We start from the raw sequence: 19,459 nt of genomic DNA on the forward strand, positions 1-19,459 counted from the left end.
GAAATAACACCTATTATGCAAAGTTATTCAACTCTATATCATGTCTAGCAATAATGTTAGAGCCAAATTTATAAATGTGCAGAGGTAAAAATTTAATAGATTAATTTACCGATAAAGTACTTGATTGCCTAAAGTGTATTACGAAAAACTGAATTGATCTACCAACTGTTTTCGACAGAAATTGTAAACAATATAAAAAAGTTGATGATTGAATTTAAAGCTTGTAAACAATATCAAGAAAAACGTATTATGTAACCAATTTTTAAAGTTTTTTAACAATAAGGTGATTAATTACATCGATAAATGATTTTAAAAACATATCAGCTTTTATGACAATTGATGGATGGGTACTTTTGGTTCGTTGGATTACTTCATGTTAATTAATTTACCACCTATGATTAAAAACAACTAATTTTCTTAACAACGTAGAATAATATGATAAGATTTAATGAGTTTTCATCTTCATCAATTGATGGAATGCTTTTTTTCTAAACATCTGTTGGACACAGTTGTTATATGTCACTTTTTAGACTTGGTTTACATTGACTGTGTAAAAAAAAAATATAATGGAATCAGAGATGGTATAACTGCAGTAAAAATACTGCTCTAAAAGTAAAAAATGAATTTTGTGGAAATAAGAAAAATGATGCAGATAATTATTCAACAAAAGTATAATACTATTATTGTTTTTTAGCTCACAAAGGCCATGTGAGCTTATGCCATTACCTGGTGTCCGTCGTCTGTTGTTTTTGTTGTCATTTAGTCGTCATTGTTGTCGTCATAAACTATTTCAAGAATCTTTTCCTTTGAAACTACTTGGCGAAATACTTTAATACTTAAATTGAATGTTCCGTAGTGTATCTAGTTTATAAACTAATCTGAAATTCTGATCCAACAGTAAACATGGCCGCCATGGCTAAAATTAGAACATAGGGATCAAATCCAGTTTTTGGTTTTTATCTAAAAAACTAAAGCATTTATAGTAAATCTTACACCGTTTTAAAAGGTTTATTAGTTCAAGATCTATCAACTCTGAAATTTTCAGACAAACTGAACATTCCATTGTTTGGTTGCTGCCACTAAATTGGCAAGTTTAAAGTTATTAGCATTTTTTGGTTGTTATCTTGAATATTACATTATAGATAGAGATAAACTGTACCACAGCAATAATTATGTTCAACAGACCAAATTTGCATACAAAATCTGTAATATAGGTCATTTATTATAAATTGACCTTTAACAATGTTTAAGGCCTTGAGATGAAATGTTAATGAAACTCATTGCACAACATTGATTTTTAAAACAATGCATGAAATACATTTGGTTCATATATTATGTGAACAATTTTACAGTAATTTTAAACTGTGTATTACTTACGTAAATAATTAGTTGTAAGTGATAATTAAATTATTAATTATTTTGCTGCATAATGGTATGTATAAGATCTTTGCTATAAAATAAAGTAAAGGAATTTGTTGTGTTCTATCTGACACCTACATGAATTATAGTGGAGCATTTTTATGTCATCACTTGGTTAAATCCAGATGTTTGGTGTACCTATGTAAATATGTTGAGAGGAAGATAGAAACTGCAAAGGGTTTAAGTGAGATGTTATCACATAAATTCCCAAATATTTCCTTTGAAATGGTAATAAACAACAAAAAACAAGATACACTTTGAAATTATATTGAATATTATGTCATGAAAGTAAAGTTTTCATGGCAACCATGTTTATTAGACTGGAAATGACCTCTGTACTGTAAAAAGCTTTTGGAACCACTTGCCTGCCTCCTGGTTATACCATCCATTAACATTAGTAACATTTACCGGTATAGTTTTAAAAAAGTTAAAATAGATTCAGATTGAAGTTTGACTATTAAAGTAAGAACATCATAACCCCCCTCCTTTTTTTACCCCTCCACAGTTAGGAACATCCCAGCTCAAGTATTGGGCTCAAGTTTTGTTTTACACAACTTACAGACTGTTTATATATTTTCTCTATTCAGTTGATTTACCATTTCTGAAAAGAACAAGTATTCTCATTTTGGACATATTTGCAATAATTGCCTATTAGTTATTTTTTATATAAACATGCATTGTGAAATTGCTCTATGACTAACAGTGTTCTGATCTAAAAGTTTTTTTCTGGAATTGATTTCTTTTATCATAATGAAGTAATCAAATTTATTTTGATAAAATAATCATTTGAAATTGTATTGTTTTGTTGCTGAAGGGTCCAAATTCATGGGCAATATTAGGAAGCAATGAAAGAAATAATGGACTTTCCTAGATTTGGTACTGATTGATTGTGACATCATCTTATGAGTCTTATTATAGAAAATTAAATTACCATGAGTCAACAAAACAGTTTCCACATGTTGAGCAGGATCTGCTTACTCTACCTAAGCATCTTAGATCAAAACTCTTTTATGATGGCCTAGTTCTTGTTGCTTGGTATTTAATTTTCTATTTAGTGTTTATCATTTCATGCCATGGTGTTGTCAGTTTCTCTTTGACCAATGAGTTTCAAATTTGTATGACAGCCATTAAAAGTTCAGTATAGATTTTTCTTGTATGGTGTATTCATCAGTTATATATTTATATATTTATAAATTTTTAGATTTTTCTTTTCAGAAACTATAGCCATGCCCACCTAGTACAGTTATTACAGAATAGTGATTCTGCTCCACAAATAGAAGTTATGAGGACTGGCAATGATAATGGGAGTAAGTTATAGGGGGTCTCATTGGGGGGTTCTGATCCCGGATCCCGCTTACACTATTAATGTACCCAATTCTCATTTTTTGGTAATTTCCCGTGTCCTGCTAGACCTCATTTCCTGTTTTCACGGCACAATAATTTAACTTTCAAGTGTCACGCTTACAAAAAATTAGCAATCCCACGTCACACTTAGACCCCAATGAGACCCACGTTATAGACTACCTCAGTCCATCTTAGATTAGCTGATGATAGTTTTGTCAAATTCCATTCAGAGTGGGCATTAAACGTTAACCTTGTATAGCTATGGCTGTTTGTCCATATTTAAGTACCAATATTAGTTTCTGTTCACTAACTTTGCCTCAACCAATTTTTTTTGTACTTATACACAATGCTTACTATCACAAAACAAAGATCAAGTTTGAACTTGGATGGTGTCACTTTTACCTGTCTTGATAATTGTCCTTTTATAATGTCATTTGCTAATGTGGGTATCATATGCGTCCCCTGGACATATTCCCCATTTATTTTGCCATAACTCAACACATTCATCTTATTCAGTTATGGTTTATATTTTTAACTTCACCCTACAATAGTTTTTCCTACTTAAACCATATTAAAAAGAAATTTTGATTTAGAATTGCATCCAACATTCCTGCTTATTATCCAAGCTAGATTTATGAGCCCTGATTAAAAAGGACATTTTGATATATGTTTTAAATATTAACCAATTTTTATCCGAATTTATAGAATGGTCCTTGGTTTTAAAGTCATAGGAAACCTCAAATTAAAAAAAATGATGCATTTGTTTTTTATAACAAAATGGATAGTTGTCATTATTTAACTTATGTACATATATTTTTTTCAGAAGAAAATTCATTAATTTGTTCACATTTAGAAGAAGTATACTTTTTTTTAATTGCTTGCTTTAAGGAAGCAATTTGCCAAAATATTTTCTGTATTCAAAGTGACCTTAGCATGACCCTTCTTGTAAAAATCCTGTGATCCCAATAGGCATGGATCTGTCACTGAAATAAACTATTATCTGATTGTACATATATGCATGTTATACACATGCTCAATATCCATGCTTCTTTGTTGATTTTTTACTAAAAGCTGACAATCAGTAAACTATGGCTTCAAAACGCAACAATTTATGAGCTGCTATATTTTCACTTCATAATAGATAGAGAGAAAAAAAATAACAATTATACGCTATATTTTTGCGTAAAAAATGATAAAATCATGCACAGAAGACTTAAGTTAATGATATATACATACATTGGTTCAAGAATTGGATAAACATTTTTTTCACCAGTCACACGTTTCATATGACTTTAATTGTTTTGAAATTACATTAGGTAGCAAAATCATCAATGATAGCACACTGAGACATTTTTCATCTTATTATAAATTTTAATTTTAATTTAATTTTATATTTTGTTTTTATTTTTATGCGATTTTAGCTTACATGGCCCAGAGTGCCAAGTGAGCTTTTCTCATCACTTGGAGTCTGTCGTTGTCGTTAACTTTTACAAAAATCTTCTCTGAAACTACAGTGTCATCATTGGGTTATCTAGCTTAAAAAATGTGTCCAATGTCTCTGCCAACCAACCAAGATGGTGGCCATGGCTAAAAAAAGAACATAGGGGATAAAATGTAGATTTTGGCTTATATCTCTGAAACCAAAGCATTTAGAGCAAAATTTGACGGGGTAAAAATATTTATCTGGTCAACATCTATCTGTCCTGAAATTTTCAGAAGAATCGTACAGCCTATTTTTGGGTTGCTGCCCCTGAATTGGTAATTTTCAGGAAATTTTGCAGGTTGTTATCTTGAATATTGTTATAGATAGAGATAAACTATAAACAGCAATAATGTTCAGCAAATTAAGTTCAAATAAGTCAACATGACCAAAATGCAAATATGTTATAGCAAATTTTTAACAATTTATGCAAATTTTTGTAATCTTACAAAAATCTTCTCCACAAAAACTACTGAGACAAATTATTTGGAAAAAGCGTATCATTGCTGTAAAATTGGCACGTTTTGATGTTCGTAACTGTCGAAAAATCTGACAAAACTGCATGACTAGGTCACAATCATAATTAGGGTATCTAGTTTGAAAAGTTTGTCCGATGACCCAGCCTGCCAACCAACATGGCAGACATCACTGAAAATAGAACATAGGGGGAAAATGCAGTTTTTGACTTGTATCTCTAGCCCTGAAACTAGAGCAAAAGTATAACGTTTGCAATATTTCATGCATTTATTGTTGCAGTAATAGAAATATCATGTGAGCGACACAGGCTCCTTGGAGCCTCTAGTTTCTTGTTTAGATTGTTCTATATATAGGAAATTAAATTCATTAATTTTCAGGATGTTACATGTATGTTATAAGTGAATTTAGCACCAAAAAACACCCAATTAAAACTTAAGCAATTGCATCATTGCAGTAACTTTTAGAAACATGATCCATTAATGATTTTGCCTTATTGGTGTTAATTAAGATATGACTGTAATATTTTCCGTCTATGTAGAACTATCATAAAAAATGTGGTGTACACTGAATAACACATGTAGCAAGTTATTGTAAAGTGTGAACCACATTTTTTATGTTATTCCCAATAGACAGAAAAATATTACAGTCATTCCTTATAATTTAATTCTCAATTTAGTTTAAACCGGTGTAAATCACGCACGTTCAAGACTTCACAGTCACATGACAAAATTATGTCTATGAGCTGATAAACAAAACACTGTCTAAGCCAATTAGAAAAAGTATTACATCCAAAATTAAATTAGCACTTCATATAAACAGGTATAAATATTTTGTATTTTAACATAACATACATATACATTTTAGGTGTCAGATTGAATGGTAGTTTGCATACAAGAACACCATCCACTTTGTCTTTAGCATCCACTACAACAAGTCATGCCTCATCAGACTGGCAACCTACAGAAGAACAGAAAGATGGCAAAACATTTAAACAAAGTGTAAGTTTACGTTATGTTTCATGAGATCTTGGTAAAATGTGTTTCAACAGATAAATCATTAAAAGTTTCAATATTTTCGTCTCTACTCCAGTAACCCAGACCTATATTTATTCATTCATGTTTTCTTATAATTCACCGTAATTAAAAATTTCAAGTGTTTTCTAAGAAGTGAAAGGATTGTGATGCTTTTTATTTCAGAATTTGTAAATTCATACTTTAAAATATTAACTGTGTTTAATTTCAAAATTGTATTACTTATATACAAAATTTTTCCTTACCATCAATTAAATCTATGTTGTCTTCTCTTTCAGGCCTATTACTTATTGACATCAAAAGAAAGATCTCAGCTGAAGAAAGCTATGTTGGAATATGACAGTAGAAAGTTTGTATATCATAGATTCAACATTTTCTTTTAATTAAATTCCAAAATTTTATTATTATTTGTCTATTTTACATATCATATTGATTAGATTATTGGCAAATATGCCCTGTACTATTTGTATATATATAACAATACTGAAATTCTAAATGATACAAAATTTTGCATATTGATAAGGACTCTCATTGAAATTGAACTAACAAAGGGCATGTTTTGGAATTTCTTGAAGTTCATTAAGCTTTTCAATTGAATATTTGATAAGCAATCTTACAAAGGAATTAATATGTATAAAAGGAGTTCAGTTATTTGGTATATGTATAAGAAGAAACTCTGACAGAAATATTTATAGACATCTAGAGACATCTACTGGTACCATTAGCACTTCGGTTAATCCACAGAATCGTTCCTGTATTCTTAAGAATCATCACAGTTTATGGCAACAAAGATCCGTCTAAATTCCTTTTAGTCAAAATATAGAGACAGTTTAGGTTTCATTAAACATAATCTGTGTATATCTGACAAAATGTGAGATAATCCAAAAAATAAATTCAACGACCTGATTTATGCAAAAAATAACAAACGAAAAACTACCTAGGCAGAAAGCAACCAATGACAAACTCTGAATAACAAGTTCCTGACTTAAAACAGGCACATAAACTTATGCTAATAGTGATGCTAAATTGCTATCAGTCTTAATAAGGATTCAGTTCTAATAAAGCTTTATTATTTTCACTTCATTTCAGAAATGTTGTTGACCTTCACAAGAGATTGACCCAAATATTAGACACTCATTCTAAGAAGACTTTATGGAGATATATATTACCTATACTACCTACAGAACACATGGATTATTGTGTCAGTAAAGGAGGTCTACCAAGAAGTCTTGTACAAGGTAACTCTCATGATGAAGAGCAACAATGAAAGCATGTCTTTTTTAATTTGGTAATTTTCCCTTAAGAAAATGAGGATATTTGATATGATTGCGAATGAGACAACATTTCACCAGAGACCAAATGATGTAAAGATAAGAGAGCAAAGAATGCCGTTAAAGGCCTCAAATTGACAAATATAAAAATAATTCAAACAAGAATACTAACAGCTTGATTTAAGCACAAAACAATAAACAAAAACATCTTTGATTTACAGCAACAAATGACAACCACTAAATTATAGGCTCCTTATTTATGGATAGGCAGATAGTAGAAGTGTAACCCATGTTTGCTGGTGCCATTTCTTCACATACAGATAGCTGTTCCTTAAGTGTTGTAATATTTGGTAGTATTTGACATTTTGATGCTTGCTTTTTTTTTTTTTTGTACTTGTATTTTTTTTTACAGAATTAAAACGAAGAGGAACAAATGGAAGGAAGAATCATGATAAAATGTCCAATTCTAGTTTTGACCTACGACATAGTACATGGTCATCAAAAGGTATGGTATAACTGAAAACTGAAAAATCATCCTGGAATATTGCAGACTCAACTTTAACTAAACAACAATTAAGAAACAAAAAAAAAAACCTTTAAAAATGTCAGATTAAAGACTTTAATCTTGGTCTCTATGGGGTACATACTTGCCAACTTCTGAAAAAAAGATTATGAAAAGGAGCAACTCTTGCATCAGAAAATGCATCACTTACCGTACACTTGTAATAATTGTTTTAATCTATTATAATGTAGTTTTGAATTAACATATAGGTGACTGATTTTTTTTAAAGTTATTTGACTCATTTGATTGAATGCCTGATTTAAGGTATTCAGTTCAAATCATGGAGGATTTTGAGAGTCAGGTCACAACCTCTCTTAGGAAAAATCACTTAGAAATTGGGAAAGTTGATTGGTTTTGGGCTAGGATACTGAATTTCAAGATTGTTTGCATAATGTCTGATGAAAATTTCTTTGAATTGTAATTTGGTGTAATTCTTGTATGATCTGTATTGTGATGTGAATTGACAAACAAGAATAGATATATGAACAAATTGATGTCAGATTGCAGATTGACCACTGAATTTTTTGTTTAACTCCACAAATTAAATTTACATTTTGAACTGCAGTATGAAAGTATCAGAATTTAAAAAAAAAAAAAAAAAAAAGACAGATCCTTTTTTGTTGTTATTTTAACACAGAAATTCTTGGTGAAGTCTTGATTACATAATTAACCTTTTAATCTCAAACACTGCCAATTTTAATTAGCAATTTCTGTTTAAAAAATTCACATACCTTGTGTTTGCTTTTAGGTGAAAAGAATTTGAAACAATAAATTTCAACTTTATATAAATAATGTCTCTTGTTATTTTTATAGCCAGTAGCAGTACACTAGTAAACCATGACACAGATTTCTCATCACCATCAACACCAACTAATGGACCTCATTTCTCATCTTTTAAAAAACAAATGGAGTTTTTATTAACATCAAGAGAAAGAATGCAGCTAAAGAAAGCATTACAGATATACTCTAAAAACAGGTTGATATATTAAAGAGTGTTATGCACTTTCTTTGTTTACTTGTACTGTTAATATTCTTGACTTCTCCTTTGATTGTTTGGTGATTACCACCACTTTCAACACTATTGTGATATTTCTTGGTGGTCAGTTTTTATTGGTGGAGGAAGCCTGAGTGAACCACCAGCTTCAGGAGAAAAACTGGCAATTCTAGTCTGACAATTAAGATTGGAGTCAAACACACCTGCTACATGCCAGATTCAAACTCACAACCTCAGTGACATAGTTCAATGACTTAGGCTATTCTGTAACCAACCCCCTTTTCTGCAAAGAATACAGTATTATGACCTGAATGTCTATTTTTTTTTTCTTGTGTAGTTGGGTTTCTGTGTCATTGAGAAACATGTTTAATTTTTATTTTACCAAGCAGATTGCTGTAAATCTCTACTTAACCAATCTAATTTATGTAATATCATGTACAGCCTTTATATACCACTGAATTCTTGATGGCTTTTGGGATATATAAGACAACTTTAGCAAACTTGTAAAATATCTTCTGCACACACATACTTTTTTTACACTGAATTCTTCATAGCCCTTACTTATTTTCCATTCTTTTTATATTTTTCAGGAAAATAGACAACCTGATATTAGATATGAATGTGATATTAGACACACCTTCTAAACAAAGTTTATGGAATTATATAGTTCAGCTATTGTCGTCTGCCCATCAAGAATATACCATCAAAAAATTAAATCTCAGTCCATCTTCCAAAGGTGATGTTATAACTAGTTACAGTTATTAGTAAAACCAAAAAATTCTTTCATCTTTTTGCTCTATTGTTCATTTAGATTAAAAAAGGATCACATGAAAATAGACTTATAGTCCAGTCAAACTAAGTTTGAACCTCAAACCAATTGCAACAGAAAATGTGTTAGTTCTAATCTATAGCATTTATCCCCATATATACCCAGAAAAAAATAGTCCCATAAAATCTAACTTGAGGAAAACTCTAAATCAGCATTTTTAATTTCCTATGGAAATTAACATTGGAAAGGGAGATAACGCTGCAAAAATGAGTCCTTTTTTTGTCAGTTTTTTATTTTTTTTAAATTTATGTAAAGTATGATGCTTTGATGGTGTTATAAGTTCTTATTTGACTATACTATATTATCTTCTTCTCATGAAATGTACAAAACCGGAGTGTTATGGGTATTTTTATATTTTTTTTGCACATTTCTCATTAACGAAATTGCAAATTTATGGCTATAAGAAGAATATATGCTTAATTATTTTATTAAATTGAGATTATTTACCTCGACAAACTAATGAATTATGAAATCAAGGTTGCAGCTTGATAAAAGATATGAAAACACCTTTGGAGTTGTTTGTTTTACTCTATAAAGACTGTAAAAATATCAAGAATCATTACATACTGTATACATATAGAAGCAATAAAGTTATAATTTTGTATCAATTTTTATTGATATTTCTGTCATTTTTGCAGAAATATCTACCATTTCAATTCAAATCTCCATAGGAATTTTTAAATCGTGATTTTTTAATTTTCCTAAAGTTAGATTTTGTTGAACTTTTTTCTGTGTATAATTTGGGTATAATGCTAAAGATTAAAACTTAAAAATCTTCTGTTGCAATAACTTCAAGGTTAGGGTCAAATTTATGCTAGATTGACTGGACTATTAAGAAAATAGCATGGAAGGTCATGAGTTATTGTTTTATATGACATATTCAACTTTAAATATAGTGTGGTTGGTAAAAACTATAGATTGAATTTGAAATAAAACAATGAAATTGATATTATATATCTTCCAAAAATTAAACAAAAACCCAAAATCTGATTTTAATGAAATTATGTAAAAAAAATAGTTTCAAGTGGAGATAATTCTGATTTTTCTGATTCCAGCTTCAGATCAATCCAGTGTTCATATAACAGACTTCCTATCATCAACAGAACCAAGTCCTAGAATGCCACGAAAAAATCTTCTTCAAGATGGTCCTATTAATGGATTAAGATTAAGTAAGCCATGTATTCATTTATATTATGTTATCTATTAAAAATTAGACTGCATTTCAAGAATTTCACCATTTTAAAAACTTGCAATATATTTCTATTGAGAGGGTTGCTATTGAAAATGTCTTCTTTATAGTATTTTATATTTTACAAACATGTAAGATGTTACAAAAAGTAAAAAAGTAAAAGTTGAATATAGACAAACCAATACAGCACTTTAACACTTCACAAAAACTATACTGAAATTAAAGTTTGAGCAACCTGAAACTACTCAAAAATTTAGGAATGAACTAAGGTGCTTTGAAAGTATAAGCAGTTCTGACATCAATCATGTTCAAATAAAAAAAAAAACAATTGATTTAACTTATACACCTTGTGGTTTTTTTTTTTTTATTTCAGAGGGTCAAAACAGATTAGATGATTGGAGAAGAAGCCATGAAAATTTGGTATGACTTAATTTGTAATGTCTCTAAATTAAGGCCATGAGAATTTACCTTGTTGGTGTGTTTGTTATGCCTAGTTCAAGGGAGATTTAAACAGAGTTACTTATTTGTTAGTTCATGCATCTGTCTATCCATAATATTTCTGTCATGTTATTTTTAAGAAAGACAAAGTTATAGCTTTTTGATTATTCTCAATTCTGTTGATGTTCCACTTCCTATTTGCATATGTTGGATATTTCATCACATTTTTGGCAGCAGTTTCAAGTCAGAACCTCCTACCTATAGAGGTGGGGAGCGTCAACATTAATATATATATATATATAAGTTTTTTTCAATAATATAAAATTAAGAATATGTGGGATGAATGTCAATGAGACAACTATCCACTAGATACCAAAGGATGAGCTCATTTTGTAAAATACAGGCTTAGAATGAAGTCAGCTCTAATGTGCTACTTAAATAAAATACTTAATGTTTTACATTATTCAACTTTTTTTTACAGTCTTCTTCAGAAGATGATGCCCAATACAGAACCCTGAAAGCAGGAGTACGAAGGTCAAGAGGTCGATTATGGAAAACAATGCATCCTGGGTTCATGTATTCCTATGATGATATGGATGCAAGAGGTAGTTTTTATGAAAGTCTTATGATAGTTTTTGTGGACTTTTAACAACAGAGAGCTTGAGACAAAACTTTGATGGAAGAGGGGAAGAAAAAGTTGCTTTCAAATTTTTTAATTTTTATTAGCTCACCTGGCCCACAGGGCCAGGTGAGCTTTTCCCATCACTTGGTGTCCTTCGTCTGTCGTCGTCCCTCGTTGTTAACTTTTACAAAAATCTTCTCCTCTGAAACTACTGGGCCAAATCTAACCAAACTTGGTCACAATCATCATTAGGGTATCTAGTTTATAAAAATGTGTCTGGTGACCTAACCAACCAACCAAGATGGCCACCATAGCTAAAAATAGAACATATGGGGTAAAATGTAGATTTTGGCTGATAATATCTCTGAAACCTAAATTGCGGCCCCTAAATTGGTAATTATAAGGAAATGTTGCCGTTTTTGATTATTATCTTGAATATTATTATAGATAAAGGTAAACTGTGAACAGCAATAATGTTCAGCAAAGTAAGATCTACATATAAGTCAAATTACCAAAATGGTCAGTTGACCCCTTCAGGAGTTATTGCCCTTTATTGTCAATTTTACCAATTTTTCTTAAATTTTTGTAATCTTTTACGAAAAACTTCTCTGAAACTACGAAGACAAAATGTAACCAAACTTGTCCACAATCATCATAAGAGTATCTTGTTTATAAAATGTGTGCGATGACCCTGCCTGTGAACCAAGATGGCAGACATGGCTAAAAATAGTACATAGGGTAAAATGCAGTTTTTGGTTTATATCTCTGAAACTGAAGCATTTAGAGCAAATCTGACTGGTGGCAAAAATGTTTATCAGATTTAGATATATCTGCCTTGAAATTTTCAGACAAATCTGACAACCAGTTGTTGGGTTGCTGCCCCTGAGTTAGTAATTTTGTTGAAATTTTGCAGTTTTTAACCGGATTTTTGTGACAAAAATGTCGGTTATTGATTTGGGAATGTACGGCAGGCGGCTGGGCGGTTGGTCGGGCGAGCGGCAATCAAATGTTGTCCGTGCATTAACTCATGAACCGTTCAACCAAAGCTTTTAAAATTTTAATATGTTGTTACTGACAACTAAATGAAGGTCAAGTTCAGTAAAGACGATTTTGACTTTTACCGTTCAGGAGTTATGGTTCTTGAAAGATTGAAATATGGTGTTTCCAGTCGTGTCCGTGCATTTTCTCATGAACCATTCAACCAAATCTTTTCAAATTTTAATATGTTGTTACTGATGACAAAATAGAGGTCAAGTTCAATAATGACGATTTTGACTTTTATCGTTCAGGAGTTATGGTTCTTGAAAGATCGTAAAATGGTGTTTCCATTCACATTGTTGCATTTACTCACGAACCATTCAATCTAAGCTTTTCAAATTTTAATATGTTGATACTTATGACAAAATGGAGGTCAAATTTGATATTGACGATTTTCACTTTCACCAATCATCAGTAATGGATCTTGTGATATTGCCAGGACACAAATAAATGTTAATAAATCCGGTTTGCTGTCGTTGTGACAGCCTCTTGTTTGCTATTATCTTAGATATTATTATAGCATGTATAGTATCTAATGATATCTTATACTATAAATTATGATTTTAACCTTATTTTACATGATTTCCCTGAGAATCAGTAAATATAGGTGAGCGACACAGGCTCTTTAGGGCCTCTAGTTATACGACCGAAAAAAATTTGGTCGTATATTGGTATCAGGTCGTCGTCTGTGTCTGCAACTTCGTCCTAAGAAGGATGATTAACAGATAATAACTTAGTATAAGTAAATAGAAATCAATAAAATTTAACACAAGGTTAATAACCTCTAAAGGAAGGTTGGGATTGATTTTGGGGGATTTGGTCCCAACAGTGGAATTAGGGGCCAAAAAGGGGGCACAAATAAGCATTTTTCTTGGTTTTATTTTATCAAAAAATGAATTATTGGGGTTCTTTGATATGCTGGATCTAATTGTGTATTTAGATTCTTAATTTTTTTGTCCCGTTTTCAAATTGGTCTAAATTAAGGTCTAAAGGGTCCAAAATTAAACTTTAGTTTGATTTTAACAAAAATTTGATTCTTAGGGTTCTTTGATATGCTGAATTCTTAACATGTACTTAAATTTTGATTATAGGCCCGGTTTTCAAGTGGGTCCAAATCAGGGTCTAATATTAAACTTTTTTTGATTTCAACAAAAATTGAATATATGGGGTTCTTTGATATTCTGAATCTAACCATATATTTTAATTTTTTATATTTGGGCCCTGTTATCAAATTGGTCCACATTCGAGTTCTAAAGGGTCCAAAATTGAACTTTATTTGATTTCACAAAAAAACGGGCTTTATTGTACCTTGTCCATGTTGTCCTTTAATAAGTGTATATAAGTGCAGACAAAAAGCCTTTGGTATAGCATTTACAAAATCATGAAAAACACACAATCATAGCTTCAGTTTTTATTCGTGTAGACAACAGACTTTTGGTTATAACATTTATATATCATAGAATACTAACAATCATTTGCTTTTTGAAAGATAAATATAATCTACAATAATGCATACAAAACAACTATGATCAATGAAAAATTAGTTAAAACTATATAAGGTCTCCCTCAGTTCTTATCTCTGTAAGGAAGGGATGGTCCTGCCATTCATATTAAATAAAACTGTTGGTCTTTGGCTGTTATATATATATATAGTGATCTTGCTTTGTCTATTTTCAGACACAAAATTCTTAATTAAGTTAGTTTAACACAGCTTATATTAGCCCTCCTTATTTTGTCTGTTGTCCAAGTAGAGCACCCAATCCATAAACAGTCATTTTTGTCAATTTCAAGACTTAAAGGAGATTCTACTCCGAAGATGTTAACATCCCTCCATAAAATATGTTCTCCAGCAGAATTTAATACATGTATAGCATTATTCAAACACTCAGAAACTAAAATCATATCCGTAGAAGTTATTGTCACACTTTCTGGAGAAAACTTAACCACCTGATCATTTAAGGGAGTTAAATAGTACCACCCTTTATAGGTCCAATGGAGTTTTCCCCCAAAATCTAACATTACAACCCTTCCCTCCCATTCATTATTTATTAAATCTACAACTACTATCTTATCATGGAGACTTCTGATTCTGTGCGGATATGTTAACATTCTTTGATTGTTCTTATCATGTTCAATAGTGTGTTGAATGTCACCATTCTGACTCATAACTATAAGTCTTCTTGTACTACCTTTAGGTGCTGGTAGTGTTACAGGGTAAAACTCCACTAACCCTATTATAATTTGATTCTCTTTAGTTACATGCACGCTTAAAGTTTTCAAAGGAGAATAGGACTTAAATGTCTCTATTTGTACATGTCCATCATTGGTATATAGTTTTAGAATGTTATTTCCATTTGCTATAAGAATTCCTCCATCCTGTGGCTTTGCCATATCAATCACACTTATCTGAATTTCTCTCTCTACTTTGACAGTATGATTTTCAAATCTGACTTTTTGCAACTTTTGACTACCAGGGCTATATATGAACGCAGTATTGTCACCACATAATAGTATATTTTTCACGCTTACAAGTTCACTTTTATAAGTATCCATGAGTTCAGTGTCTGGACGTGTATAAAGTTCACCAAACAATGATGCTCTTTCTAATTTTACCTGTATATTGCTAGGACAGAACGCTGTCGAATTTGATTTCATTTGCATTTCTGAATAATTTGGAAATGGCTTATTTAAGTTTTTACTTGTATTGAAAATATCTGCCGCTTGATGAGACTGCATTGTTTTATTTAGATTGTCCTTCCTATTTTCCAAATCCATTTCGTTTTTTATCACATCAGCAATTTCTTCATGTATCATATTTTCAGATGGTTTCCACTTTGCTTCAAGTTCTTGTAAGAGGTCTTTAGCATGTTTTGCAATGGAGTCTTTCATTTCTTTTTCAGTTTTCAGGATTTTATCTCTTGTTTCTTGAAAATTTATGTTCCCATCTGAAATCATCTTTTGAAGTTTGTCCTTTTTATATCTAAATAGCTCAAGAAAGATTTCAATTTGTTTTATTTGTTTCTTCATTTCAGAGAGTATATCCTGATACACTTCATCCAAAGCTTTATAATCATGTAGTTTATGAGTCTCCATTAAACACTTTGAACAAGCAGGCTCACTGCAATCTTTACAGAAGACAAAACACTTTTGTTTTTCATGGATTGCACACCCCATGTTTTCAAGGTTAACTTTACGTACTGAAGTTGCAAAATCCTTTTCTTTAAAATCTTTTAAATTTATCATTTCATGTTCTTGAGATGTTTTAATTTTGTTATGTATCTTTGAACAACACAGTTGGCATAGAAATAATTCACAGTTAATACACTTCCATTTAATCTCTGGCGATTCTTCACAAAATTGACACAGGGCCGGGGTCTGTGCTGTCCCCAGAGACTCAGAAAATGCCATTTCTGTAACTTGTGAGATCAATAAGAGGCTTTCATAATCCAATACTATGGATAATTTAAAAATAGACTTAGGTATCATACTTCCGCATTGTAGGTTTACCTTTACAGGTAAAAAGAGGACAAGGTCATACATTACATTTATAAAATGTATGTTATACACATGGATGTATACAAAATTAAATATGTATCATTCAAAAGTTTTAAGGTCTTTTCATTACTTCAAATGTGAATGAAATCAAATCATGACAAAATTTTAGTGATTTATTCTAAAAATTTGTCATGATAAGAGCTTCAAAAGAAAGAGTGTATACTATTGGGATAAATTTAGAGTATTTATTTTTTAATATTAGAAATAAATATTATCTTTAGAACAAGTTTATCAATTATTATTGTTGTAACTAGGATTATCAATTGTTTTTGTGAAAGGGCCCTGGTGCCTAATAGTGGTATTAGATGTATATGGAATGGGGACCCAATTATGTGCCCCATTGGAACGCATTGAAAATCATAGTAAATACATAGGGTCCTGTTCACTAAAGGCTAGAATTTAGGCAATTTACTCTATGTACTGATGCCACATTACATTTAAATCAATCCAAATTTTTACAGAAATTCAAACTAGAAAGCATACCCTTTCAAGTGAATCTACATTCAGTTACAGAACTAGTGAAATAATAACACTACACAATTTATAGCAAAAGTTATATATACTTTTTAAGAACTACATTCGTGGGTACCGGACTGGTTGCCCTAACTGGGATCCTATTCCACATAGAATACCAGAATTTATATCTCTTTTCAACTTTTTAGTGAAATTTTAATACTCTTATAAAAATGAGGAGATGTGGTATGATTGAAAAACTTATAATCCATCAAAGTTAAAATGTTACAGTGAGTATGTAAGCATTTATAATTCAAAGTATGGCTTTAAGAAATTAGAAAAAAACCCATTCCAGATATTCTCGAATAAAAGGCCCCAGTATGAAAAATTAAGGAATGAAGGAGTTGTTACTTAATATAGGTTTTTTGTTTGAAAAATTGCATGGTTTCTGAGTGAAAATTTGAAACAGAGACTCAAGATATGAAGAGAATAAAAATAATAGAATTCTGAATCTCATGATTTTAGCCTTGCAGTCATTAAAATTTCAAACAGCAACTATTGTACTCAGACTAAAAGATCAACTGTTCAAAATAATGGATTTGGTGTCTGGAGCACAAAATTGGTCTCTGATCGAGTACTGGGTAAAACTTTATGAGCAAGAGCTGAGACCCTTAAACATTTTGAAAGAAATAGGAGAAAACTCTTCATTGCTGTCAATTTCATTTCAAAGTCACATTTTTCAGAGATCTGCTTCTTTCAAATGATTGGCTTTATACTATGATACTCTCCTTGTCAGATTTCTTTTCTTGTTATTCTTATAAGGCTGGAAATTCTCTCAATGTCTTCAGGGAAATTTTAGTTAGTAATGATATATTTTAACTTATTTCACTAAAAAGTTGAAAGTTGGAGAAACTCTGTAACATGCTTCTTATTTGATTTTTTTCCTAAAATTGAGGCTGGGATGATATTTGAACTTATTTTTACAAAAAGCTAATGCATAGAGTTGAATATTAGATAAACTCTACAACAAGATCATGTCTTGAAGGCTTTATGATATTTCATGTTTCTTTATTTGGTATACAAAAATGAACAATTACAATGGAACAAATTGTCTTTTGACCATCAATTTGATTTCAAAGTCACATTTATTTCTGTCATATCCCTGAGGACCAAGTGATTTTTTCTCATCACTTGGCGTCCGTCTTCCATCGTCTGTCGTCCGTAGTCGTCCTTTGTCGTCGTTAACTTTTACAAAAATCTTCTCCGCTGAAACTACTGAGCCAAATTTAACCAAACTTAGCCACAATCATTATTAGGGTATCTAGTTAAAAAAATGTGTCCGATGACTGGACATGAAACATGAAACATGAAAACTTAATTAAACGCCTATTTCTACATATACAATATGTATTCAATGGCGTTGTACATAAATGACATATAAAATACAAAAATACTAAACAAAAATACAATATGTATGTACAATACCAAAAATTGAAAATTTATACTGTGATACACAAGAAAAAAGTCAGAAAAGTTCAAAATAATTTTGGAAATACAATGTTTTCAACCGACATTTAAAAATATCCAAAGATTCAGAGTTTCTTACATTTGTACCTAGTTCATTCCACAATTTTGGCCCAGTAGTACTAAAGCTTCTATCTGAAAAAGTTTTCTTTTTGTTATATGGGACTGCATAACAACCAATAGATGACTCTGACGACCTTAATGAACGTTTCGACACTTGAGGATTTAACAAATTGATCAAATAAGACGGTGCATTACCTACATGACAGTTGTACATGTATGTTAAGATTTTAAATGTAATTCTGGCTTTGATCGGAAGCCAGTGTAAGTCAAACAATGCCTGCTTGGCACTGTCATACTTAGAACGGTTTAACACAAGTTTGGCACACATATTCTGTATACGTTGCAGTTTATATAAATCAGTTTGTGAAACTCCAAAAAGTATAACATTGCAATAATCTAAATGTGAAATAACCAAAGATAAGACCAAAGTTTCAGTTGCTTCTTTCAATAGATAGGATCTTATGCACTTTATTTTGTAGTAGGTCATCATTGCTGTCTTACATTTTTTAGTAATATGGTCTTTGAAGTTTAAAGTCTCATCCAGAAAAGCTCCTAAGTACCGTATACATGTTTTTGATTTTATAACATCTCCACAAATGATTATTTCTTTTGTCTGACATTTAGAGAGTTGTTGTCGACTGCCAAAGAGAATAAACTCTGTTTTCGCATTGTTCATTTTTAGTTTGTTACTGTTCATCCAGGTGTTTATAAGAACAGCGCAGTCCTGTAAGTCACGAATTGCATCCATCTCATTCGTTAATGTCCGATGACTGGACCAACCAACCAAGATGGCCACCATGGCTAAAAATAGAACATAGGGGTAAAATGTAGATTTCCAAAGCATTTAGAGTAAATCTGACAAGGGATTAAATTGTTTATCAAGTCAATATCTATCTGCCCTGAAATTTCAGAAGAATTGGACAACTTGTTGTTGGGTTGCTACAATCATTTGGTAATTTTTTAAGAAATTTTGCTGTTTTTGGTTATTATCTTGAATACTATTATAGATAGAGATGAACTGTAAACAGCAATAATGTTCAGCAAAGTAAGATCTAAAAATAAGCCAACTTGACCAAAATGATCAGTTGATCCCTTAAGGAGTTATTGCCCATTATAGTCAATTTGTAACAATTTTCACTAATTTGGTAAATTTTTGTAAATTTTTACAAA

General features: G+C 30.9%; 1 protein-coding gene across 1 annotated transcript in view; it reads left to right on the forward strand.

Moving 5' to 3' along the window:
* LOC143045081 (delphilin-like) overlaps positions 1–19,459 on the forward strand; it is a 61,392-nt gene that overhangs the window by 21,294 nt on the left and 20,639 nt on the right. Inside the window, exons 6-15 of the mRNA XM_076217381.1 lie at positions 2,635–2,726; positions 5,585–5,718; positions 6,030–6,100; positions 6,841–6,989; positions 7,435–7,527; positions 8,398–8,560; positions 9,169–9,314; positions 10,463–10,576; positions 10,970–11,016; positions 11,516–11,639. Of these exons, the coding sequence (XP_076073496.1) occupies positions 2,635–2,726; positions 5,585–5,718; positions 6,030–6,100; positions 6,841–6,989; positions 7,435–7,527; positions 8,398–8,560; positions 9,169–9,314; positions 10,463–10,576; positions 10,970–11,016; positions 11,516–11,639 (1,133 nt within the window). The remainder of the gene's footprint in view (positions 1–2,634; positions 2,727–5,584; positions 5,719–6,029; positions 6,101–6,840; positions 6,990–7,434; positions 7,528–8,397; positions 8,561–9,168; positions 9,315–10,462; positions 10,577–10,969; positions 11,017–11,515; positions 11,640–19,459) is intronic.

The sequence above is a fragment of the Mytilus galloprovincialis genome, chromosome 9 (assembly GCF_965363235.1).
Source record: "Mytilus galloprovincialis chromosome 9, xbMytGall1.hap1.1, whole genome shotgun sequence".
Lineage (NCBI taxonomy): Eukaryota > Metazoa > Mollusca > Bivalvia > Mytilida > Mytilidae > Mytilus > Mytilus galloprovincialis.